The following is a 24,792-nucleotide window of genomic DNA, read 5'->3' on the forward strand; positions in this document are numbered from 1 at the left end:
CGTGTGAAATGAGTCAGATTCGGCGAATGTTCGTTGTGAATTCTGGTCAAGCTCGAGCGAAAACTACTGAAGCTAGGAAGGTGTGCTTGGTGGCAAATGAAAGCTCTTTTAATACAGATTAATAATCAGAAAAAAAAAATGGAAAGCATTAAATAAATAAATAAAATTATAAGCAATAAACTAGGACATCCAAATCGCGGCAAAAGGGCCGAACAACAGGCTATTTTGTGACAGCTTGACGACGAACCTGGAATCGAGCTATCAAGACATCCTTTGACTTGATCAAACTACATTGCCAAGAAGGGCTACATGCCAAATTACAGTATTCTAGAGGCAATAGCAAGGCCACACTAGACAAAAACGACAGTGTCTGGAGTTTGTCAAAATCGCTCTTGACAGGGTTCACGTTTCGAGCTCTAGCGACAAAACTACTGGGAGTAGGGAAATATTATGCACCATATTGGAAAGCACATTGGCAGGACTAAATCATTTGTTAAATAAGTTTTTTGAAATTCTCAAAAAATGAGCGGGTTTCTAGGTTGGGAACTAAAAAATAGTTTAATTCCGAGTCTTTTTTTGCGAATTTATTCAACTTTATACCCTTTTGAGTCGGTTTTTGAGCCCAGTCTCTAATTAAAAAATATAGCCCTTTCATTTTGCGGTCAATTGATGCCAAAAACTTTACTGTAGCCCCAGAAATAAGGGAGTTATGGCAATTTACACCAAAGCGGTTGATTTTCCAAAATTCGCGGCTTAATGACAAGGGCACCGCAAAATCAAAAGAGTAAGCTGTCCATTACTTAAGATGTCACTGCTAAAAGCAGTGAGATAACCACCAAGAGACTAAGTGTATGAGCTGTTAGCTTTTGTAGTTTTCCTTAGTTTTTGTCTGCCAAAATTTACTGAATGCCAGTCTTTGTGTCATCACCAAATATTTCAGTGATGTTTTAAGAGTAAGGTGCTAGAGATCTGAACTGAGCACAGAAAGTTTTTACAGAATGGGAGTTCATTATTCTTTACAAAAAAGTTTGGCATCACTCGTTACTTCTGCTGTTCATTATTATCAGTATTGTTGTTGAATTTAGAAATAGAAATTCTTCCATTCTTTCAAAGACTACCATTCTTCTCTTATCCCCAGACACTTCATGGAGACGAATCACCTGTTCTCCCTCCAAGTGGGGAACAACCGAGTGTGGGACTACGTGAGAGACAACTATGTCCACCGCCTTCTGCAGAGTGAGGGCGATGGAAAGGTAAAGGAGAAGTAGGAGCCAAAGAGAAGAGTTTCATTACGTTCGAGTAGTGAAGATGAGTCTTTTGTGACACTTTACTTCCATGTAACACTACACTCCTAGTCTTATGTCAGTCCCTTTAACACACTCCTGTCTGCTCTTTGGTGGCCACTCTCCCCTACATTGGCTGTACATCTGTGTCCTGTATGTTGGGGATACTGCTAAGATAGTCTACTATAGCACATGGATTTTCAAGTCCAAAAATACATGTACTTCTTGTTTGATATGATTTCAAGGAAAGTCACCTAAAAAAAAAAATTGTGTATTCACACCTTTCTTTCCTGAAAAGTATTAGTGCTTCTTGTATCAAAGTTATCAGAGTAAAGAAGAGGATCTAGTACAATACCTTGGAAGAAACAGTTTGTTCTTTTGGAATAAGAGAGAACAAAAGATTATCATGCTTTTTTCTTTCAATTAAATAATTAAGATTTATTTTATTTTCATTTCATGTGACAAAAAAAAAAAAAAAAAAAAAAATGTGCTCTTCCCACCTCTCATGAACAGGTTGTGTCTTACGAGCGGCTGTCCCCTGTGTCTGACACCAAGGAGGAGATGATGCAGGGGGAGGAGAAGCTGACAGCCCTGCAGCTGGAGTACACGCACCTGCTCTCATCACAGCTTGAGTCACAGAGACAGTTCTTTGAAAATAAAATAGCAGAGGCACAAGCCAGTGCTCTGCAGGAGGTGAGGCTCTTTGATGTTTATATTGAATATGGATTTTGTACATGTGCTGTTCTGTTCCCTTTATACATGCTCTTCAGCACTTAGTTCTAGTCACTCCCATTCTACAAACTCACTTTCCTTTATGAAAGCAGATTGATATCTCGTGTTTGTAATCTCAGCTTGCATTGCTGCCTCTCCATAGACCCTTCTCTCCATTTTCACTTTGTCTGTTCTTTTGTGTGTTTCAAAGTAGCCTTGCAGGCCTTATTGTGTGGCCGTCATACTGGTGATGCTCCCAGTGCCAGGACATGACAGAAAAGAATTAAGTTGGCACAATATACCAATGGAAGTTGCTCTGCAGGCTACAAAGCCAGCACATAATTAATAATATATATTTTCCCATCCAATTCAAGTATAGCACCTTAGGCTTCTGACATTTGCCATGATATGAAATGTAGATGAATACAGTAATCCCTCGTCTATCGTGGGGGTTAGGTTCCAGAACCCCCCGCGATAGGCGAAAAATCAATGTAAGCAACCTTATATTTTTTATTATTTATATATATTTTAAGGCTTTATAAACCCTCCCCACACTCTTACAAATCTTTCGCACACTCCTATTGACCTTTCCCACACTCTTATAAACACTTCCTACGACATTTCGTTGTTACGAAGCGGTCCCAATAAATGATTCTTTAATTTTTGTTTCGACTTTCGACATTTGCTTCAGAATACGAACTTCAAGAGGAATTAGTTTGGCGGGCGGAAGAATACTCAGAGAAAAGACGATATGAGCGTAGCTTACTTCTTTTATATCACAATTAGGTAAATACAGAAGGGGAAAGGGAGGAGAGGGACAGAGTGAGTCATGAAAACAATACCGATAGAAGATGTAAGAAGGGAGACCAAGGAAAAGTAGTGGAGGAAACAGGGAGAGATAAAGAGGATGAACACAAGGAGAAGGGTGTGGGGAGGGAGGGACAGTGGGGAGAGTCAGGTCAGGACTTCAGTCAGGACATGACCTAACTCCCACTTCCACCCCTCCCTCCCCACACCCTTTCCATTTCACCTTCTGTGTGTGTGTGTGTGTGTGTGTGTGTGTGTGTGTGTGTGTGTGTGTGTACTTTTAAAAACACACACACACACACACACACACACACAGAGAAGGGGAAATGAGTAGGGTGTGGAGAGGGAGTGGCAGAAGGGAGAGTCAGGTCAGGTCTGCCCCTCCTTCCACACACCCTTCCCATTTCCCTTGTGTGTGTGTGTGTGTGTGTGTGTGTGTGTGTGTGTGTGTGTGTGTGTGTTCATATAATCTAAAGGGAGGAAGAGTGATAGAGTGAAAGATAAGACTAAAGAAAAGAGGGTGTGAGAAAGGAGGAAACAAGGGAAATGGGGGGAGGAAATGGGACGGGAGAAGAAGAGAGAGGTAGGGAGGGTCAGGTAAAGGTGAAGAAAGAGGGGGAGAGAAAGGATGTGAGTGGGAGGGAAAGAGATTAAAAGAGAGTTAGGGAGGGTCATGTAAAGGTGAGGAAAGAGGGGGAGAGAAAGGGTGTGAGTGGAAGGGAAATAGATTAAAAGAGGGAGGTAGGGAGGTCAGGCAAGGATGAGGAAAGAGGGGAAGAGAAAGGGTGTGAGTGGGAGGAAAAGAGATTAAAAGAGAAAAGCTGGGAGGGAGGGGAAAGGAAAAGAATGAAATGAGAAGGAAGGAGAAAAATACGGGGACGGAGAGGGAGAAGAAAGAAAGGAAGTGGGGGAGGAATGAACCAGGGAAAAGACTAACGGCGCAATAGGCCGCGATGGAAAAATGAAAAATAGGCAGGTGACATAGGTGCTTATTTAGGTATGTTCCTAATTACGTTGATTTATATCGTTTTCATTTTTTTTGGCTTGAAAATTATTATTTTACCGCAAAATCCCACGATAGCGAAAATCATGATACGATACAATTTAAAGAATCATGATACAAGCGAGACCGCAGTAAGTGAACCGCGATATGGCGAGGGATTACTGTATATACTTCTTGACATTATCTTCTACAAATAGTACCTTGGTCTACTGACATTTGCCATGATATGGGACCTATGATGATGTAATATATGAAGAAGTAAATCAGGCAATAAAAAGATTAAAAAATGGAAAGGCAGCAGGAATTGATGGAATCACAGCAGAAATGTTGAAGTGTGGAGGAGATGAAGTCGTGAAATGTATGGTCAAGATATGTGAAGTAGCATGGGAGGGAGGTGGGGGGTGCCAGCAGACTGGACGAAAGCCATCATTGTCCCAGTTTACAAGGGGAAGGGCAGGAGAGGGGAATGTGGGAGCTATAGAGGTATAAGTCTCCTGAGTATACCCGGAAAGGTATATGGGAAAGTCATAATAGAGAGGGTGCAAAGACTTGCAGAACAGAAAATCTAGTGAAGAACAAGGAGGCTTCAGGAAGGAAAGGGGATGTGTGGATCAGATATTTTCTTTCAGGATGGTAGTAGAAAAAATAATAGCAAAAGGAAAGAAACTATACGCTGCCTTCATGGATTTGGAAAAAGCTTATGACAGAGTCGATTGGATTGCATTGTGGGATGTTTTAAAGATTTATGGTGTGGGAGGAAAACTGCTTAGTGCAATAAAGTCTTTATGAGGATGCATCTTCATGTGTCAAAATTACTGGAGAAACAAGTGAACATTTTAAGATAAAAGTGGGCTTAAGGCAGGGGTGTGTCATGTCACCATGGTTATTCAATATTTATATGGATGGTGTTATTAGAGATATGAAGGGCAAAGTTGGAGAAGTTGGAGTAAGAATGTTCGATGAGGGAAGGAAGTGGGTACTGAATTCGATACTGTTTGCTGATGACACGGTGCTCATTGCAGAAAATGAAAGTGACCTACAAAATTTGGTCAGTGTTTTTGATAGTGTCTGCAATAGGAAAAAGCTGAAAGTAAATGTCAACAAAAGTAAAGTGATGGTTTGTGAGCGAAGTAGAAGTGAGGTTGTAGATTTTGTATGCCCATATAGAGTGGGAATTGAATGTGAAAAAGAATGCAAAATAATTTTGAATGGTGAAGAAATGTAGGTCAATGAGTTTAAGTACCTTGGATCAGTTATGTGTAAGCATGGTGGTCCAGAGGGAGAGATAAGAGAAAGGGCATTGCAAGGAAGAAGGGTGGTAGGGTCTTTGGGACAAATCATGAATGGCAGAAGTGTGAGCATGGAGGTAAAGAGGGATTTGAGAAATACAATAATAGTACAAACCCTCACATATGCAAGTGAAATGTGGGCCTGGAATGAAAGTCAGAGGTCTAGAGTGCAGGCAATGGAAATGAGTTATTTGAGGAGTGCTTGTGGTGTGAGTAGAATGGATGGAATGAGTAATGAAAGTATGTACGAGCATTTTGAAATGTGTCACAGGGGTGAAGGGAAGAAGTGTGGAGTGGTGGAAGAAGTGAAGCAACAGACTTTAAAGTGGTTTGGCCACATTTAGCAAATGGAGAAGAGTAAGATGGCCAGAAGGGTGCATGTGAGTGAGATAGAGGGAGGGAATGCTAGAGGACGACCTCCAGTGAAATGGAGGGATAGGATGCAAGAGTACGTTAGGGAGAGGGGGGAAAGATCTTTGAGAAACTTTGATCAGGCAAGGAGGGAGTGTCTGGATAGAGAAAGTTGGAAGCTCTTCTGCCGTGGCCATACCCTGGTGGGAGCTCCTAGGAGCAGGCGTCGATGAAATAATGATGATGATGATGATGATGATGATGATGTAGATGAACATAGACCTCTTGACATTATCTTCTTCAGATATTTAACCCTTTCTTTGCGCGTGGTGCGGGACGCGACTATCCCCTCAGGTGCAGTTGGGCAGCCCAATGGGGGGTCTCTTTTAACCTCTGTATCTCTAAAACTATTCATCACAGCTAAAAACCAAAATCACCATTGGAAAGAGGAGGCTCAGATCTATATGAGTCAGTTATGTATGCCTCTCCTGCGAACGTACATGCACGTTCAGGGAGTGATGAATGTTAACACTTACGTCAGTGCGTGCGGGATGATCAGCCATATTGAGGGAACTGTGGACATCTCTCCTTGAGGTTCTGGCAAGGTAGTATTGCCAACTGCAATATTTTAACTATTTGGTCAAAGAATCAGTCAGGTGATAGGTGAAGCTATGCAAAAATGACGCTATATTGGACAACAACATCCACCAGTTACTCGTCCATAGATTTTCTGCGCTGGGCTGATATGATTTTCCACCAAATTTAGTGGAGAACCCACTCAATTGGCAATCCTTTGTTGAGAGAAATATTGTTGGAACACTCATACGTGGGAGATTTGAGTGCGGCCGGAGCTCACAGCGAGTGTTAAACACCACCAACAAATATGCCTAACGCTCGCTGCGTGCATTTAGCAATGAAAGGGTTAAGATAGATTTCATGTTTGCCACTTTGGTTCATCATTACCTTTCTTTATGCCTTTGCATTTATTTTCAATGACCTCAAGGACTAATGAGTTGAGCATAAGAACATAAGAATGTAAGGAGTCTGCAAGAGGCCAGTTGGCCTATACAAGGCAGCTCCTGTAATCCTAACCCAACCTTACCTCACTATCCATGAATTTATCCAACCTCTTCATGAATGCTTCTATGGTATTGGCATCCACAACATTACTGACAAGTCTGTTCTATTTGTCCACCACTCTGTTGGTAAACCAATTTTTGCCTGTGTCTTTGTTTAGTCAGAATTTATTTAACTTAAAACCATTGCTACGTGTCCTACCTGGTTCTTTTACAACCAAAACCCTATTGACATCCCCTTTATTCATTTATAAACTTCGATCAGGTCTCCTCGCAACCTTCCCCTTTCTAGAGAGTGTATATTTAAATGCTTCAGTCTATCCTCATAATGCAAGTTTCTCACCCATTGAATCATTTTTGTCATCCTTCCCTGTACAGATTGTAACACCTTGATATCCATTCTGTAGTAGGGTGACCAGAATTGAACCACATAATTGAGATGAGATCCAACTAAGTAAAGTTTGAGGATGACTTCAGCTCTCCTATTGCTTACGCTCCTTGAAATGAAACCAGTGGTGGGGTTCAATTTTTTTAAGAACAGGTTCTCTTTATGAGGAGTTTAGCAAAATAAGTTATAAGTAAAAGGTGTTTAAGGGGGAAAAATTGAGAACCCCTGATTTAAGCTAGCAGTAACAACCGGTTCTCGGGATTAAAGAAATTCCTAGAACAGGTTCTTGCGAACCGGTGCGAACCGGCTGAATCCCATCACTGGATGAAACCCAGTACTATGTTTGCTTGATTTTTAGCCTGAATGCATTGAGCCCTAGGACGGAGGTCAGCGCTCACTAAGACTCCTAAGTCTCTCTCTCACCCAGACCTGCTTAAAGGAGTGTCATTTAACAAGCAATTGTGTGAGGGGTTATTCCTACCTACACTCAGTATACTACACTTCCCAACATTAAATTTCATCTGCCACTTCCCCGCCCAATCATAGTCTGTTAACCATTTCACGCATCAAAAGTTTGATAAGATTCTCTTTCCACTGCGACATCCGTCTGGAGCTCCCTTGGGGAGCTTGCGGAATGGCCTGACCGTGCAGCGAAAATTTTTATCATGTTAGCGATTTCACCCACGAGTATTCTTTTTTCCTGGCATTATTTTATATCGTTGGTTTGGAAGAGATTATTCTACCTTATGAAAAAAAAAAATATCAAGAAATACAGCCTGTGCCTAAGAAGGGTGACCGCTCCAATCCTTCAAACTACCGCCCTATAGCTTTACTTTCCTGTCTATCTAAAGCTTTTGAATCAGTCATTAACCCCATAGCGACGACTATGACGGTGGCGTCATATAATTTTTTCTAATGTAGACGACTAGCATGGCGCCAGCGCCGGAAAACGAGAATCTTTCTGGAAATTGAACGGTGCGCGTAACAATGTATGTGTCGATCCTAAGTGACTAACTGGCACCTTTTTTGCCCCTTAGACGACTCCATGCTAAAAATAGTCTACAGTTCCTGCCTACGCATCATGGCATCTGCAAAGCGATTATGTTCCCTCAGCCGTCCTGTTTCGGCGGTATTCTTTTAGTTTCTGCTCATCGTGTGCGTGCTGAGTGTAGTCTTGACACCTCCACTGATTTACCTGATGTTCTAGATGAACCAATATCTTGTTCACAGGAGTGTTCAGAGGAGTGGGAAGCAGAAGTTGGATTTTTTTAAGAATCATGGAATTCCAGCCAAACGGTCAGTCCAAATGATAATCTGATTTCACAGTTGAATTATACAGATAATGTTCTACAACTTTTATTCAGTGAAATTCATTCTTGAATGAAAAACTACAAAAATTCTTTCTTCGAGTTTTACTGCAAGTTTGGCTCTCTGTAGGCAGTAATTTTCCCGGTAAAAGATTATAAACTATATTTTTCAGACTCCATCATGATAAAATGAGCAACTTTTCTTCCATAAATTTTCCAGTAAAAACTTGGAATTTTTTGGAATCATGGAATTCCAGCCAAACAGTCAGACCAAATCATAATCTGATTTCACAGTTGAGTTATACGGATGATTTTCTACAACTTTTATTCAAGGAGATTATTTCCAGAATGAAAAACTAAAAAAAATATTTTTTTAGAGTTTCACTGCAACTATGGCTCTCTGTAGGCAGCAAATTTACCGGTCAAAGATTATAAACTATATTTCTCAGACTCCATTGCGATAAAATGAACAACGTTTCTTCGATAAATTTTCATGTACGTTACACCAGTAAAAAGTTGGAATGTTTCAGGAATCCTGAAATTCCAGCCAAACGGTCAGTCCAAATCATAAACTGATTTCACAGTTGAGTTATACAGATTATTTTCTACAACTTTTATTCAGTAAGATTCATTCCAGAATAAAAAATAATACAAAAATTTACCAAAATTATTTATTGAGTTTTACCACAACTTTGGCTCTCTATAGCCAGTAAATTTCAAGGTCAAAGATTATAAACTATATTTCTCAGACTCCATTGTGATAAAATGAGCAACTTTTCTTCAATATTTTTTTCTGTATGTCACACCAGTAAAAAGTTGGAATTTTTCAAGAATCATGGAACTCCAGCCAAATGCGACAACCTAAAAAGAAATGGATTTCACAGCAGTGTGCGCTAGAAAATTTCCTCTAAAATATGTTTTATGGCTTTTTCTCATTTTTGAAGTGTATTTTTCGATGACTTTTGCATCATGGGAGATCACCCAAGAAAAACTTTTGCGTCGCTGAGGGGTTAACCGGAAGATTCAAAAGCACTTTTCCACTTCTGACCTTCTATCTGATCGCCAGTATGGACTCCGCAAGGGGCACTCTACTGGCGATCTTCTTGCTCTCTGAACCGATTCTTGGTCATCCTCTCTTAGCCATTTCGGTGAAACTTTCTCAGTTGCGCTAGACATATCAAAAGCTTTCGATAGAGTCTGGCACAAGTCTTTGCTTTCTAAACTGCCCTCTTTCGGATTCTATCCTTCTCTCTGTTCCTTTACCTTCAGTTTCCTTTTCGGCCGTTCTATCTCCGCTGTGGTAGACGGTCACTATTCTTCCCCTAAAGTTAACCTATCTACAGTGGTGTTCCACAGGGCTCTGTCCTATCACCCACTCTCTTCCTGTTATTCATCAATGATCTTCTTTCCATAACAAACTGTCCTATCCACTCATATGCTGATGACTACTCTGCATTATTCAACTTCTTTCAACAGAAGACCTTCTCAACAGGAGAACTGGAGGCTGCAGAACGCTTAACCTCAGACCTTGCTATTATTTCTGATTGGGGTAAAAGGAACTTTGTGTCCTTCAATGCCTCAAAAACCCAATTTCTCCACCTATCAACTCAACACAATCTTCCAAACACCTATCCCCTATTCTTCAGTAACACTCAGTTGTTAACTTCTTCAACACTAAATATCCTTGGTCTATCCTTAGCTCAAAATCTCAACTGGAAACTTCACATCTCCTCTCTCACTAAATCAGCTTCCTCGAGGTTGGGTGTTCTGTATCGTCTCCGCCAGTTTTTCTCCCCCGCACGGATACTTTCCATTTATAGGGGTCTTGTCCGGCCTCGTATGGAGTATGCATCTCACGTGTGGGGAGGTTCCACTCACACAGCTCTCCTGGACAGAGTGGAGTCCAAGGCACATCGTCTTTTCAGCTCTCCTCCTCTTACTGATAGTCTTCTACCTCTTAAATTCCACCGCCATGTTGCCTCTCTTTCTATCTAACTGCATGCCTCCCCCCCTCCCATGGCCCCACTGCACTCAGCTGTCCACTCTAGCCCCTCCCTATACTGTCCAAACCCCTTATGCAAGAGTTAACCTGCATTTTCACTCTTTCATCCCTTACACTGGTAACTCTGGAACTGCTTTCCTTCGTCTGGATTTCCTCCTGCCTATGACCTGTCCTTTTTCAAGAAGTGTGCATCAAGACACCTCTCCATCCGAAATTGACCTCTCTTTTGGCTACTCTTATCTATTTTCTGTTGTGGGAGCGGCAAGTAGCGGGCTTGTTATATATATATATATATATATATATATATATATATATATATATATATATATATATATATATATAAATATATATATATATATATATATATATATATATAATTTTTTGTTGCCCTTGAGCCGGCTCTTTTGTTTAAAAAAAAAAAAGTTTACCGACTGAGAAAAAAACAATTTAAAGGGATGACAGTGGCGCTCACAGGCTGCCTGCTGAGAGGCAACTAAACCACGGGCAATTATCATTTCAAATCCAATGGCACAAGAGAGTTGACAATTAGTTTATTTTATAGGTCTAGCTTGGATCTTTGATGCAAAATAAAATGACGCAATTCTGAAAGATACTTTATTTTTGGCAAATTTTTAAAAGTTTTTGACACAATTCGAGTCAAAAGCTCATGTAGATGATTCAGTTTTGACGTGAATCGCATCATGGTGCGTGAAAGGGTCAAGTTCATCCTGGAGAACACAAGCCTCCTGGTCTGATTGGATTACTCTACCAATCTTGGTATCATCTGCGAACTTACTGACATCACTGCTAATTCCTGTGTCCAAATCATTGATGTAAATGATAAAAAGCAGTGGACCCAGCACCAACCCCTGCGGGACTCCACTCATAACACTGCCCCATTCAGATTTTTTACCATTGATTTGCACTCTCTGCTTCTCTGTGGGGAGAAGGGGAGCTTATCTTAGGCCCCAAGTTTACTCTACCTATATTCTCCTCCTCCCAATTTCATTAGTTCCTTTTTTATTTGTTTACAAGGGAAATATATCAATTGAGACATCTTTTGACTTAGAAATTACTCTCATGTGAAAGAATTACAAGAGCTGTGGCCAGAGAAGCATGATCTGCCCATTATTCTATGAGAAATAATCAGAAGATTGATGATGTGCGAGGCTTGAAATGGAATATAAATGTTCATAGTTTAATTACATAGTGTACATCAAGCCTCATTGAAGTATCCTGCTTGAATGTAAGGAATTGCCTGGTTAGCTCTTGCATATGTATTATTATTCAATTTAAATTATAATTATTATTACTTTTTTTTACCTCTCAACTGCAGTTTTCCATATAACTGAGTCACTTGGCACAGAAAAAAGGGTTGCAATGTTGGATAACCCACTGTCACTGCAGCAGCTTGTTTCTCAGCTTTGTCAGACTTTGGCCAGTTAGTTATAAGGGAGAACAGAAACTTCTTTGTTCTTAAGGAATCTTCTCTACTGCTTTTAAGGCCAAAGAATCCCGAGAGGAGGCTAAGAGGTTTGGAGAGGAGCTCCAAAAGGTAAAACATGAGCTGTCCAACGTGACGCGAGACAAACAGACGCAGGACAAGAAGCTGCAACAGATGTCTCAGAAAATTACCAAGGTAAGTGAAGCAGCAGACTGATGTGTGGTATTGATGCTCACATCCTTGACTAATGTCCTGAAGCAGTCATTAACCTCTAATAAATTTAACTTTTTGTGAACTACATTATTATTTTATAAATGAAAGTTGCTAAGTCAGAATATTGTCCCTATTTAGCAAGTTACAGTAATATTTATGAAGTGTATCACTAAGGAGCACTCTGGTTACAGCTTAGCAAAGACCTGGAGACGGAGCAGCAGCTGAACATCTCAATGCGTCAGGGCAAGCAGGAGTGGGTGTCCAAGGTGGTGAATCTGCAGACCACTTTGGAGCAGAAAGATCAAGTAAGCAGCCTCTCATATATCATATGCTTCTCTTATCATTCTATAATGTTACCTACATCACCATTGATGTTGCCTTGAACATCAACAGGGCTGCCATCCACATGATTAAACTATTTTTTATGCTCAATATACACCCTACCTCTTTACCACCATGCATCCACATTCCATTCACTCTTCCTTCCTCCCTCATTCATCCCTCCCACTGTCCCTCCCTCCCTTCCTGTCCACCCTGCTCTGGGATTCTTGGCAGTAGTTGATACTGCAAGCCTTGCTATGCCATGACAAAGTCATAGAAGAAACAGCTTTTTCCTTTGGAATAGGAGAAAGGAAAAGATGCCTTTGGCCTTCCATCATTACTGGCACTGGTACTCCCAGTTACATTTTTAAGTTCCGGTATTCACAGTACTGAAATGAAGTGTATATATCAGCCCAGTCCCAGATGCTGTATCGGTGGGGCAGGTGGGAATCCCTTCTTCCCATGGGTTCACCCAGTGGACACTAGTTTAGATGTTTCTTGGATTACCACTAGCTTGCCATAAGTAGTAGGTTAGGTTTAGGGAGGGTTGGTTAGTCCTCAGTCAGCCAGTCAGCCACACCTCCGAATGTTGAGCCTCAGTGTGGCATGTGTGTTGGTGGGGCTCCATGAAACACATAAACTAGTGTCTACCTTTTGACCCATTTGTCACCTGAGGGATAAACTGGAGCATCGAGAGGTGCCAGATTATCTCTGGCTGGGCCCAAAAATTACAACTTAGGCATGATGAACTAACTGTGACCGGATCGACAAACTTTACTGATTATCTTGAGATAGTGAGGCAGCTGATTTTGTCATGTGTTAACTGTAATTAAAAAGTCACAGTGTTGTACAGGTGGGAGGGTGGAGTGGGCATCAGCATGAGATTGTGTGGAGGAAACTCATTATTTTATCTGAATTTAATTTGTAAATTCTTTCCATTTTTATTTTCCTTCTTTCTTCAATTTCTTTTTTCCTTTATATTTCCTTTTCTTCATTTTGTTAATACTTTCATTTTTCCTTTCTGTCTCTGGCCACTTCCTGGCATCCTGTCATTTTACTTTCTTTCCCTCTGCCTTCCTCATCCTCCTTTTACTCTCTCCCTTTTCTGGCCTTTCCTTTTCCAACCCATGTGTGTAAACTTCTACCTTCCTTTACTTACCCCTTCTCTCCTCTCCTCTCCTCTCCTCTTTCCTCTCCCCTCCTGTCCCCTTTCCTCCCCTCCTCTTCCCCATTGCATCCTCCCATCTTGCTCCTCTCCTCTCTCCTCCTCATCCCCCTTCCCTCCTATCATCCCATATCCCCCAAACACCACTCCTCTAATCCCCACACATCTCCTACCTCTCCACTCCTGCCCTCTCCTCTCCTGACGTCACCTGTCCCCGTCACAGAGGATCCTGGAGCTGGAGTCGCAGGTGACAGACGTGATGGCCCACATGGAGGCACTTTCAACAGTCAACAGCAACCCAGAGCTGCAGGGCGGCAAGCTGTACATTGCCCCCGAGGCCTCCAAGCCCCAGGGAGCAAGGCGGAAACACCGGAAGTAGATGTATCAGCAGTGGATCAGACTAACTCTCCATTTGCACCTTCATCTCCTCATGGTCATTACTATTATTATTATTATTATTATTATTATTATTATTATTATTATTTGTTCTTATGATCTGTGTGTGTGTGTGTGTGTGCGTGCGTGCGTGCGTGCGTGTGTGCGATATTACTTGAATAATATTTCCTAATTGTATCTTTATAAGACTGAGTCAAGCTCATTGAATCATGTCTTTTCAAACTCTCATATTTTCTTCTTTAAAACAGAGTAACAGTAAGCAGCCTCTCTTGATGCATGCCACTCAACTGAATTCTTTTCTAATGTTTATCTTACATGAAACACATCACTGGTAGTTTTTGTCTTAATAAATAATTTTGCAAAAGGGGCAGAGCTTGACTAAATACTGCAAAATACACTTATCTAATTGAAGGTGCTGCTGACAACACAGGGTTGGTTCTCTGGGGTATGTCCTGCCTGGCTAATGTCTCACGTGTGTGTGTGTGTGTGTGTGTGTGTGTGTGTGTGTGTGTGTGTGTGTGTGTGTGTGTGTGTAGTATATGAGAAGTTCCATTGTTACTGAACCCCTTACAAAGGCTTCTTATTTATGAATATCTGTAGTTATTACCAGTGTGCCCATGCTTGCATGCATTGTTTTTATGATTGCATTTAATTAGCTATTATTTTTTAAAGTAATTGCAAGATTTCCACTTTTCATTGCTTCATTTGTGATCCTGAAACACCCTTTCTTTAACTTTTCTCACTTCCTTCAGCCACTGGCCAGTCAGTTTTACCAGCTTTAGATTCTCCCTTCTTTTTTTCTCTTTTAATCTTTCTTAGAACTACAGTATTCATTTCTTAATTTCCACAAGTTTATCTTTGCAGGTTTTAGATTTCTCATAAATATTTGCAAGAAATTTGCAACTGTATGTATTTTAAATGCATTTCCAAGGTTGCTCTTAGTTTGCCTTACCTCACCATCTTTATTCTCAGCTTCTCTTCTCTAGAGCTCCTGTCTCCCTCACACCACTTCAGTTTTCTCAGCATAATTTCCTGTATAGTTTACCACAAGGAGTAGATATTGTAAGTCACATAAAGTATGTAAACTCCAAACTCTTTATTTATTTCATGTTGGATATTCAAGGTATAGGAATAAGACTTATAGGTGCAGTGTTAAGAGATATTGGCTTTCTGTAAATAGTCCCAGTACAAAAGAGAGAGAGAGAGAGAGAGAGAGTTTTATACCCAATTTCTGTAGTGTTCAAGTAACAAACGTCCATAGCATAGAGCCCTCTTCCTCCCTCAGCAACAAAGAGCTAGTCAGTGTCAAGATTGCTGGCTGGATGTTGAGATTCATTGCCTCCAAGCACTGAAGGTAATCACAAAATGTTTTCCTGTGTATATATGTAAATAGTAATGTTTTCTTTTTCCATCTCTATTTCGTTTATATCAAGGAAGATAAATTCATCAGACTGTTTTCTCGTTCAACTGATCTCAGGCCATAAACAATTGAGTCATGCTTGTCAGACCATAATATAGTGTTTCAAAACAATTAATGTGTCAGACCTTGTAGTGTGTCCTGTTTTTTATAGTTGTGATGAGTAACCAAAAGAGTACAGGAAGTCATCATAACAGCCATAACATGTATATCAGTGTACCATTGTAAAGGAATATTAAAAGCAATTACTGATTTGAAAAACTTGTTCATTTCAAAGACTACAGATTGTCTTGTATTCCTGTTCCTAACAACATAATCAAAATCTCCAGAGCCCTTCATAAGCAACATAATGTTCAGGGCAAGTGCCTGGGATGTTAGAGTAATTCACAAGTGGTGGTATTCCAGTGCACTAACTTGTGTATTTTCCTAAAGAGGAATATATTTATTTTGAGTTGTTACTGTCACTAGTATTGTTAAATTTCTCCTGCTGACCATAATGACAAGTTTTCAGTAATATGCAAAGTAGCACAAGTATGTCATACAAAGAAGATACAGATGCATGTATCCATCAGGGGCAAAACTGAAAGATACCACATCCTTTTGGTTCATGTCACAATAGTACAGTAAGTGGAGTTCTTGTAAAGGACCATTATGGATCATAGCATGATTTGTATATGGGAAACACATCATGGACTTAAAAAAAAAAAAAAAGTTCTAAAATAAAGTTACCCTAGAGAGTCTTCTAATGCAGAAGTAAGATAGTAAATTGCACCCATTCTTAAACATAATAATTGTTGGCTATCATCATGCAGTTAACAATTCAAGTAATCTTAAAGGAAAAAGAAGTGAAGAATATTATGTACTAACCTTAACTCGTGCCTCAGATACTTGGTTGTATAGTGAAAGGGAACTAACAAGGATCTATGAAATGGAAAGTAGGTCCTTAACCTGGTAGCAGCGGGGATCATGTTTCTTTATGGTCCCTCAAAGCGGGAAAAATGAGAAAAAATTACCCCTCACACAAATCATTTCATAATATATATCAAAGCATTTGAGAGCAGATTATGTATCATCTATTTTGGGGGGTTTATGTCATGACACAAATTTATCCCGTCGCTGCTACACGGTAAAGCCACAAATTTGGCCCGTCGCTGCTACTGGGTTAAGAAAACCTGGTAAGCTCACAGGTTAGAATGCTGAGAGTTACAAGAGCATGTAGTCTTAAGGTATGTTGAGGTGGTGTTGATGTGAGATGAATGCAGAGTGATGAATTAATCAGTACTAGTGTATGGAAACAGATACAAGGATGCAGGTTGGGTGGGAGACTGGTATTAGAAAGAAGAAATAAGTAAGATGAAATGATAAGGTGGAGAACTACATGAGAGAAAAATAGTAGAAGTTTACAAGAAATATATCCATGTTAAACACTTGAAATTGAGCATTATTTGATTAGTTTTGGGTTAATACTTTCCTGGCTTATCCAGCAATGACTGGAAGTTATCATTGCAATGTTGCTTTTTTATGTCAAACTGAGTGTGTTTCAGTGTCCTTTTTTTTCTTTTTTCATATCAAATCTAGGATGTTCGGGTGAACCCAAAAACTTGATCATATATTTATCTTCCTGCAACATGTTCAGTTCTGCTTGTAGTTGATCTTTATCAAAGGAACTCACAGGCTGTTCCAGAGGCACTTCAATTTTGGTACCTGGGAGGTCATCTTTGATTATCTTCTTGATACTTTCAGGACTCAGTCTCTTCTCATTCTCATAAATATCCCAGAAACACAAATTCATGATCTGCCTTTTGATTTTACCCTGGATGGCACGCCAGATTTTAATCGCTTTGTCTGCATCTTCATCCCCAAAACCCTCAAGGAATACTGTTAAGTTGGAAATATTTACTGGGAGCTCTTTCAACTTCTTTGGATCAATTTCAGCTTTGTATGAGATTCGAAGCATCACCCGACTGAGCTTGCGGCTGTTTTTGCACAAGTCACGCAGTTGTGTGTATTCATTGTTGGTACAGATGCGCAAACTGACTTTATAGGTGCGTCGTGTAGCAGGATGGGCATCAAGCTTCTTTATCTCTTTAAGGTAGCCGGTGATGCTGGCAAGTGATGCTTTGCCGTTTCCGTGCAATCCCAACACAGCATCATCAAGTGGCAACTCTCCGTCTCCTCTGAGGAAGCTGCGATCACCAGTGATATTTATTCGTATATCACAATGCTGCACTGCTGTCAGGACATCTCTGAGTCCTGGTGCATCCTTGGGGGAGCCAGCAAGAATAATATTTAGCCTCTGAGTCTTCTGAGGTTCACAATTGTCTTTGTTATACTTACATTCACATAGGGCCTTGAGAGCCTCTGGGTGCACATTTCCATCCACAATGCACCAGTTATCTTGTGGCAGAGTTTTTACTAACTTCTCTACAAATGGATCAGATTGACTGTCATTTTCAGAGAATTGTTTTGTCTCACTTAGCATAGTAACCACATAGTTAATGATGGGGTCATTGTACTGGTGTGTACGATGATCATCCCAAATCATACGTGCAATTTCAAAGCAATGCTCCTTTAATTTGTCACAGGAACCAATTCCTTTGGCCACTCCCAAGATAATTGGAAGCATTTGTTGATTTTTTTTTAATTCTTCACAACGTACCATATCTTCCATATCTCTTGTGCCATATTCTATTTCAGTAAATATCTTCTTGGCTGCTAAAAAAAACTTATGAGCAGCTATTCTAAATGTGAAATGCTGAATTTTGCCATGAGGGTTGTAATGAGGAAGCAGGAAATGACTTAAGAAACCCATCAAATCACCATGCTCTTGGATGTCCTTATGGGAGATGTATTCATTTTCTGTGGTGAAGGCATTATGTGCCAACTTAGTCAGGACAGACATTCCTTTGATAGTGAGATCTCCAGCATCTGCATCTGATCTATGAAAACTAGCCCTGTAAGACTTGGACCATATTTCAAGCCATTTACTGTAGAGCTCAGATTGTGTTTTTACATCAAAATCAGCATTACCACAGAAAACTTTCATTGCCCAGTATATATTGAATGGCTTCCTCATATCCATTGAAAGGTACTTTAGTTTTGAATGGCAATATCCATGAAATGGGTTTTCTTGCTGTCTTTCACATTTGCATAATCTCTCGCAGTAATCTGTTAACAAATTTTCTGAAAATACACCACCCAGCTCAGAAATGTCTTCATGAGAGTTTTCAGGAAGTTGAAAAAGATTAGGAGCCAATCCACCCCAGAGTTTCAACACCAGGTTGTCTTCGCTTTGCTCACAGAAAAATGCATGATCATTATTATCCTTCATGAATTTGTATCGACAGAGCAGAAGCACACGACTGTCTGACCAAGGAGACAGGGAAGTCTCCTTGTCTATAGTGGTTTTATCCAGGAAGTCCAGTGAGTCAATCATGAGGAGGACCTTAGCCTTCCTCATAGCCTGCCGCACTACCTCCTCACCATGCTTCTCAACTGATTTAGGAAGGTGATCCAGCATGTGCTTCTCTAGATCCACAGTAGTTGTCTCACAATCAGAGGAGAGAGACTCTAATCCTAGACATTGGACAGCCAGCAAGAAGTCAAATTTAACAAGATTGTGTATCTGCAATAAAGAATACAGGTGTGAAAATGGCAATTTGAAGTGTAATTCATGGATTGTTAATTTGTCTAATAAAGTAACAATTGGATATAGAATAAACATATTTTGGAAAAAAATAACAGTAAGCAGCAAATTATTTTTTTTCTTTGAGAATGTATAGAATGGAAGATTGAAATGCATTTCAGCTCACCCTGTGCTTGCCATGAAGCCAGTAGTGCAGGATGAGGGCAAAGAGGGCCGTCTTCCCACTCTCAGGACGCCCCAGCACCAGCAAGTGTCGAGGTAACTTGGTTGCATCCTCCTGGTGCTTTTTTGTGTGTGAAAAATTCAGGAGATCTGCCACACTGACCTCTCTGAGTGTACAATTATGATGCCTTAAAAAATGGCATTAAGGTAAGTAATTTTGAAATGCATTATAAAAGAATGTTGAAAAATCCTTGCTCATTGCACCTTTTAAATATCAGTCAAGTATACCTACCTAGAAATTCACATGTTCAATAATTTTGTGCTTAGGGTTCTACCACTGGCAGAGCATTATCTTTCACCTGCTCCTTAAATATGGCTGAAGAAGTTTTCCATCCACACCTTGACCCCTCACCCTTCAGTGTCTCCCGGGCCACCCTCACCCTCACCTTCTGTCTCTTTCCCGTTGTTCTTTGAGGTGACAAGGGTTCAAAGTATGGAAGATGGGTTTCCCTGGTGGCTTATCATTCTTCAGGTCAGGTCGATAGGCATCCACCATGCGCTGGTAGTGCTCCCGAAGCTCATTATTGATGCTTTCTGGCAGGGGTAAGAATATATGCTACTCAGGTCCATTTTACGAGAGACTTGAGTTGTGGGGAAGATGTAGGAGCATTCAGTTAGTCAGTAATCCTTCTTCCCTTCACCACTTTTGAACTTAAACTAAAATCAGTTGCTTTTATAACATACATAAGTAACCATATTCTAACAGTGTATGATGGAGCTGAAAAGACCCGTTACTTATATAGTATTTCCACTAGAAACTGGCGGGTGGGATAGTGGCGGCTGCAAGGTCAGCTAAGCCCCTCACCTTGCCAAGTTACCACACTATCTCGATCAACACCTCTCGCTTCCTCTCATATGTCAGCTATTTACTACCTTTAAATGAATTTGATTAAATAATTGGATAATCCAATAAGGTCATACAGTGTTAAGATTGTTTCGTTTTTAGGATAATAACAAAGATTTTGTATAAATACCACGACACTTTTTTTATAGAATGTTATGAAGTATAGTGCCGCAGACAAATCTATCCATTTCAGTAGGTGAAGGCCTGAAGGGTGTGGGGGTCACTACACATGATCCAGAGGAAAGATTGGAAGAGGAAGTAGGGAAATGAGGGGAAAATATTGGCAAGTGAGTGACTACATGTAAATGATCTGAAGGAGAGTGAACGAGTTACTGAAAAGAGCAAAAGTAGAAATCGAACACAATTTTGAGATAAGGAATGTGTTTGTGATTTTTAATAGGTCAGTGTTTAGGGCAAAGTCCTCCAAGATTAGTAGTATTTTTATTCTGTGTTACTATTTCCTCTTGGGGGAGGCGGTGGCCGGGCGTGGTGAGTCTGTGGACCTAGGTTCGAGTCCCGCCGAAATACGCTGATTTTTCAACCATCGCAGAGTGGCGGAAGATTCCCCACATGCTGCCCTGATCTTCAATCAACCCTAACTTAAGTGAATTCCTTAAAGCGGAGCACTGGGGGGCAGCATGTGTAGTGCCGACTTGCCTGATAGGCGAGCCTCCCATAACCCACTTAGCCAGTGGGGTAACTCTTTGGCCGACTGGTAAAGGAGTGGCTCTCCCGTTACGCTGGTCGCGGGTTCGATCCCCGGCGCCGGCAAACCTTTCCTTGTCTGGATTAATTTCTCGTGTGTTTCGTTACACACAGTGGCCGTGTGGGAGTGATTGATTGATAGTTTATTGTTGCAAGTAAAACAACAAAGGAGAAGGGAGGAGCATGCCATCCCAACCCCCAGGAGAAAAGAGAAAATTCTGGGTATTTCAGTGGTGGCAAGGTGGTGGGATCCTCTCCTGTGGTTCTGTTGTGTCACCCCGAGAGGGTAACAGGTAGAGTGATTGGCCATGCTCTCCGAAGTTCATAGAAAATGGGAACTTAACACAGAAATTAATCTAAATAGAAATGGGGAGACGTGCAGTGCCGACTTGCCTGATGGGCGAGCCCCCCATAACCCACTTAGCCAGTGGGGTACCTCTTTGGCCAACTGGTATAGGAGTGGTTCTCCCGTTACGCTGGTCGCGGGTTCGATCCCCGGCGTCGGCAAACCTTTCCTTGTCTGGATTAATTTCTCGTGTGTTTCGTTACACGTATTGACCGTGTGGGAGTGTAGTAAAGAGAAAATTCTGGTATTTCACATGGGCCAAGCAAAAGTCATACCTATATCACGGCAACCACTAACGTACGTGACGGCCTGGTGTCCCCACACGACAGTCTGCCAGCACACCGGCGCTTTAGGCAGCACATAAAAAAGTGTGTGAGTAATAATTGTTGTTGTAGTAGTAATTGTAGTAGGTTAGTTGTAGAACTGTAAAAAAACATACTGAAAACCAGTATAAGCGCAACTTCCTTCCCCCCCCCGCTCACTGTGACGCTAAAGAAGCCCTGTAATGAAAACTTTTGTGTTGTTTCATTGATTTTGGTGTAGTCTTAATAAGTCTGGATCGAGAATACACCCACCTCTGACAGCCGGGTCTGGTGCAGAATCCCCCATGGCTGCTACGTCGACACTGACTTGACAACAGTTGAGCTTACTGATAAAGATATCCTGAGGCCCAGCCGGCGTGAATCATCATCCATGACGTGATAACTGATAAGGTGTTTCTGAAGGCACTGATACACTACAGGCAAAGTGATGATAGGTAGCCTGTTCGTATCTGACATTTTCATGCAACCAAGACAGAAAATAGTGTTAAATAGTCAAGATATTAATTTAGTGTGCCCAGAAGAGGAAGAGCCCAAGGAGTCTATAAGTTATCTAGAGCATCCTTGGAAGAACCGAAGAAGCCGTGGCGCACAGCTTGGGGTCTGCAATCTGCATCTGAGGGGCCCGTCATCCACGGAGAGGTATACCTACAAAATTCATACAGTAGCATTCAATTCGGATTTTCTTTCCCTCAGAATTTCTAAAGGGAGGCCCAACTTTTTCCGTGGTCTTGCCCCCCCTCCCCCCCCGTCCACAACCCCTCCGGTATGTACGCCACTGGCAAGAACATGAACAACTGCCCGTGAGAGAGAGAGTGAATGTCAGCATGATTTTGAGAAACCTCTCCTCATCTACCAAGGCGATGTGTTTTCCCGATATAATTTTTTTTAATTCCCAAAATGTACCGAAGACTGCTCGTTTCATTAATTTTCTACACACACACACACACACTCTCTCTCTCTCTCTCTCTCTCTCTCTCTCTCTCTCTCTCTCTCTCTCTCTCTCTCTCTCTCTCTCTCTCTCTATATATATATATATATATATATATATATATATATATATATATATATATATATAATTATTACATCATGTATATCTGCGAGTTTTCGTTAAGAATGTTGAAGCTTCGAAAAGTGTCCCGAGCTGGCGGCCGCGTTCATGCCGCGGCAGTCTGGCAACACAGGCAGGAGCGGCAGTCTTGGCGTTGTCACGGAAGTTTGTGTGGCTGTCATGTGTGTATTTCGTAATGTGTGCCGCTGCTACTCAAGACGAAACCAGTGCCACTCAGGCATGACGTCCTGCAGGGGCTGCCGCTGTCACCTCGGTTCTCACTCAGGCCTGGGCGCTGGCTGCACCTTTCCCTGGTCCTGGCTGCTCGTCTGGCCGCCATTGAATTAGCCCCCATCACGACCTGCTGAGGTGAGCTCACTTGTTTGATTTGTTCTTCGAGATGAGTATTTGACAACACAGCGGATTTTTTGGGCACATCTTGCCTCCATTTTATTAGGGGAGTACAAGACTTTGTGACTCGTTAAATTCGCGGTGGGGGTGGAGGGGGTGTCGTTGTGGGGGTCATTTGTAAGGTTATGAAGGTGGATGAGGTTCTTTGGATTAAGGATGAGGTGCTGATTGATGAGGGGGAGGCTCTGAAGGTCCAGGAGGAGGCTGTGGAGGCCGAGGGAGAGGCTGTGGTGGTCAAGGAGGAAATAATAGAGGTCAGGGAGGAAGTTGTAGAGGTCGAGAAGGAGGAGGTTGTGGAGATTGAGTGCAAGGTTAATTGTGAAGGGTGATAAGGGGGTTATGGGAGTTGAGGAGGAGATTGTGGGGATTAAGGAGGAGCTAGGGGTTGAGGAAAAGGTGGAGGTCGAGGAAGGGGGGGAGAGTTGAGCAGTAGGTAGTGGTGGCTGAGAGGAAAGGTGTAATGGCACGTGCCCGAAACTACTATGGGTTTCACTGGCCGTGTTACACTGTTTTTCGCAAATAATTCCTAAACAAATTGTCGGATCAGTATGGTATTTCAACACCAAGCCTTTTACACCCCTACATAATTTATGGCCCACATATCATATTGCTATATGCGTTTACGAAGGAGTTTACTCTTGTATATTAAGCCGAAGCCAGGAGGTCACGTCTACACTTTCAGAGGACGCGTCCCCACCCCCCAAACACCCCCACCACCCTCCCATATTTCCCCCCTCCATCCTCCTTTCGTATCCCTCCCCGTCTCCTCCTTACCCTCCCCTCCCCTCATTACTCAATTTCCTGCCTCTTCCATTATGTTATACCGTTTACTTTATGTACTGTACTTATAGCTACATATGTCATATAGGTATGCATCTAAGTAATGCAGTGTGTGCAGCTTTCAATATTACTTAACATGTAACGTGGGAGTACTGCAAGCTTTCATGGAGGCAAAACGTATATCACGTTGTTCATTACTGTATAACATCATGTTTACGCAAATGTAGTAGGAGGCAAATGTGCTGTACGTAGGTCCTATGGCCAGCCGAATGAACACGCTCTATTTGTATTACCTGTGGCCTTGACTTTCTTGTAATAACTTGTTCTTCTTTAGAACATAGTGTATTTATCACACAACATGGTCAAGTTGACATTATATTATTTTGTTGACTTGTGTCGTTCATAACCACAGGGTTCCATATAAATTGCACAATTGTTCTTCTCTGCATCACTGCATCTTTGTTTATTGATGCCTAATGGTAATAATGGCGTTGTAGCTTTATCAAGTACATTTGAGGCAATAAATATACAAAATATGCTGTGGGATATTATGAAGTTACTGTATGTTATACATTGTATTATTTTTATGAAATGAAAGTATTATGATCGATATACGAGTATGCATTGTAGGAATAAAAATAGGCAAACATGATAGTACACGATTTAATCGCAGTCACTGTCCAGGAACACATCATCATCCTCCTCGCTTTCATCATCGCTGGCGACGTTGATGATTACGGGTCCCACCGGCTCATGGATGTTATCAGACCTCCAGTACCCTTTTTCATAGTTTTGGGAATGTCTGACCGCTGCCAACCATACTTCTAATATTTACTCCGAATGTATTCCGTACCAATGTACGTGATGGTATGTAGTACCATACCTCCCTATCACGTACACGTGTGCGGGACGGTGATAAAGGGGTTAAGGGAGACGGGGAGGGGGTGGGTGAGGTATAAGGGTAGGGAGGGAATAGTCTGGGGGTTGGTAGGGGTGTAGGCGGGGCTAGACGAGTACCCCACATTCGTTCGAATGTGCATACGACCTTAGTGACCATGCCTGGCTTCGGCTTAATATACAGGAGTAAACTCCTTCGTAAACACATATAGCAATATGCTATGTGGGCCATAAATTATGTAGGGGTGTAAAAGGCTTGGTGTTGAAATACCATACTGATCCGACAATTTGTTTAGGAATTATTTGCGACGAAAATGAGAATGAGGTGGTTATGTTGTTAGGACTCAGGTCATCTGCCTTTCCTATCGCGTCCCCTTACTGAAGATTTTATTATGAT

The 24,792-nt window shown here is 41.4% G+C and overlaps 2 protein-coding genes across 6 annotated transcripts in view; one reads left to right on the forward strand and one right to left on the reverse strand.

Moving 5' to 3' along the window:
* The window catches only part of LOC126998861 (BRCA1-associated protein-like), a 32,578-nt gene extending 16,658 nt beyond the window's left edge, over positions 1–15,920 (forward strand). For 2 of the 4 annotated variants that reach the window (XM_050861038.1, XM_050861039.1), the window contains exons 9-13: positions 1,139–1,253; positions 1,797–1,976; positions 11,722–11,856; positions 12,066–12,179; positions 13,584–15,920. In XM_050861038.1, coding sequence (XP_050716995.1) covers positions 1,139–1,253; positions 1,797–1,976; positions 11,722–11,856; positions 12,066–12,179; positions 13,584–13,739 — 700 coding nt within the window. In that variant the 3' untranslated portion in view covers positions 13,740–15,920. The remainder of the gene's footprint in view (positions 1–1,138; positions 1,254–1,796; positions 1,977–11,721; positions 11,857–12,065; positions 12,180–13,583) is intronic. The other 2 variants (XR_007753043.1, XR_007753044.1) reach the window with 2 other exon arrangements.
* LOC126998860 (uncharacterized) lies at positions 15,423–21,657 on the reverse strand. 2 transcript variants are annotated; one of them, XM_050861036.1, is made up of 4 exons: positions 21,512–21,657; positions 19,428–19,575; positions 18,986–19,148; positions 15,423–18,798 (listed from the first exon to the last, which is right to left on the reverse strand). In XM_050861036.1, exons 1-4 carry the CDS (start codon positions 21,543–21,545, stop codon positions 16,714–16,716), a joined length of 2,430 nt encoding a protein of 809 aa, XP_050716993.1. In that variant the 5' UTR covers positions 21,546–21,657; the 3' UTR covers positions 15,423–16,713. The 2 variants fall into 2 exon arrangements, with proteins under 2 accessions (XP_050716993.1, XP_050716994.1); XM_050861037.1 differs by lacking the exon at positions 21,512–21,657 and having other exon boundaries at positions 18,986–19,102.
* Positions 21,658–24,792: the final 3,135 nt, after the last annotated feature.

Source organism: Eriocheir sinensis, chromosome 15 (genome assembly GCF_024679095.1).
Source record: "Eriocheir sinensis breed Jianghai 21 chromosome 15, ASM2467909v1, whole genome shotgun sequence".
Taxonomy (NCBI): Eukaryota; Metazoa; Arthropoda; class Malacostraca; order Decapoda; family Varunidae; genus Eriocheir; species Eriocheir sinensis.